This window comes from Vigna angularis, chromosome 1, assembly GCF_016808095.1.
Source record: "Vigna angularis cultivar LongXiaoDou No.4 chromosome 1, ASM1680809v1, whole genome shotgun sequence".
Taxonomy (NCBI): domain Eukaryota; kingdom Viridiplantae; phylum Streptophyta; class Magnoliopsida; order Fabales; family Fabaceae; genus Vigna; species Vigna angularis.
Window position 1 is genome coordinate 20,447,753 of NC_068970.1, and position 1,942 is coordinate 20,449,694.

Here is a 1,942-nt window from a genome sequence, read left to right on the forward strand (position 1 = left end):
TTTTCAGAAATGAAGGTCTCTTCTTCACCTTCATTAGCAGCAGCTCTGCCCTCCGCGCGCGGTCGTGCCTTCTTCTGGATGACCAAAATTGTCGTCGCCGGCATCGGTCGTTGCCAGAGACACCACCAGCCACTACAGCGTTCCTCCCTCCGTGCACACTTGATGACGCCGTTGCCGCTACCATTAGGTTCCGGCGTAAAGGTAAGGGATTTCGCCACCTCTATCCCCCATTTTCTGCGTCATCCACCACAGCTTGAACCGGAAGCACGCCATGAACCTCACATCCCTCAAGGTTCCCAACGAAACCACGTGTCTACTATCTTCCTTTTTCATATCCACTCCCAGAAACATTCCTTCTACCGTGGATGTCTCCACCACGTTCTCCTGTATTCCTGTCAGAATCGTTTGCTCCTTCACCACCAACTTTCCCTCCGAAACGCGAACAACAGGTTTTATCGTCATCTCTTCAGCTCCCTCTACGCTCCTCTGCAATTAAATCAAACCAATTTTTCATATGTCCAATGGAACTGAAATGAAATTTTGAATTTAGGGGTTTTATTAATCAATACCTTGAATGACACCACTGGAAACACTCGATTAAAAAAATGTCTGCGAATTCGAAAACATGGAGATGAAAACCATTGCCGTTAGCAACATAAAAATAATGACTAGATAAATAAAATGGAACAAAAAAGACAATATTAAGATGATGATGAGGGGTTTTTACTCTTTCACAGTCAACTTCTAATTCACTAACATGGTAGCATAAATATATTTATAAAATAAGGTTTAATACCCAATTTTGTCCCCACTTTGGTTCAGAAATCTCAAGTTAGTCCCTTTTTAGAAATGTAAGTGCAATGGATCCTTACTTGTAATTATTTGAGTCTAATGAGTCCCTTCCGTTAAATAGAAGGAAACGGAGTTAGTGGGCTGATGATGTGGCAATTGTCTTTGGTGAGGTGTCAAGACGCAATTGTTTGCGTGCTTACGTGGTGTTAGGGTTCAAGAACGACCGCTTCGACTGCGTCGCCATCTCAATCCAAAACGGATTCGCAAAAGTTGGCACCATCGACGACGGGTTCGGGTTCGTGTTCGTGGCTCCAGAAACCAGTTTCCCTCGCGAAATGCTCTCGCTTATTGCTTCCTTCAACGATAACCCGTTCCGTTCCGCCTCAGTTGTCGTTTGATGGTGCTTCGTCATGCTCTGCCACGATTTGTTGAACTCGACCAAGCTCTTCGTTCCGCCGGGGGAGCCTTCCAGTTCGCGAATCAGGTCCAACGCGAATTCCGTTTTGTTGTCGGTTTCCGGAATCGGATGACCGAACTCGGAGAAGAAAACCGGTAACTGCGACGGTGAACCGCTGTAAACGGTTTGGCCCCATGATAAGAAGATCATGCGGTCCAGAAGCCCTAGGATTCGGTAACTCGGTTGGTGAATGGACATGATCACGATGCTTCTGCTCTGTGCGATTCTCTGCAAAACCTTCACCACCAAGAACGCGCTGGTGGAGTCAAGTCTCGAGGTTGGCTCGTCCAGGAACAGCAGGATAGGGTCGTGGATAATGTCGATGCCGATGGAAACTCTCTGACGCTCTCCGCCTGATACTCCGCGGTGACCTTCGTCGTCGATAACTGTTTTCGCGGCGTTCCGAAGACCTAGCTGCTCGATGAGAGCCTGGACGCGGGCGTTTTTCTTCGACTTGGAGAGCGTGCGCGGAAGTCTGAATTCCGCTGCGAACATCAAAGTCTCTTCCACGGTGAGCATCGGGAAGAGCAGGTCGTCTTGCATCACGTACGCAGAGATCACCTTCAGTAGACGCGATTCCAGCGTTTCGCCGTTCAGCGCCACCGTGCCTTTTAGACTTCCCTTGGCGATTCGGTTCGCCAGCGCGTCGATCAGTGTTGACTTTCCAGAACCGCTGGCGCCGAGTACCGCCAT

The 1,942-nt window shown here is 48.7% G+C and overlaps 1 protein-coding gene across 1 annotated transcript; it reads right to left on the reverse strand.

The window, feature by feature from the left end:
• Positions 1–988: 988 nt before the first annotated feature.
• Positions 989–1,942, reverse strand: LOC108328842 (ABC transporter G family member 1). The gene has a single exon (XM_017562730.2). The coding sequence runs from the start codon at positions 1,940–1,942 to the stop codon at positions 989–991; it is 954 nt and encodes a 317-aa protein (XP_017418219.2).

Excerpts from the sequence above, each read along its gene's own strand:
- LOC108328842 (XM_017562730.2), bottom strand. The coding sequence starts at position 1,942 with ATGGCGGTACTCGGCGCCAGCGGTTCTGGAAAGTCAACACTGATCGAC.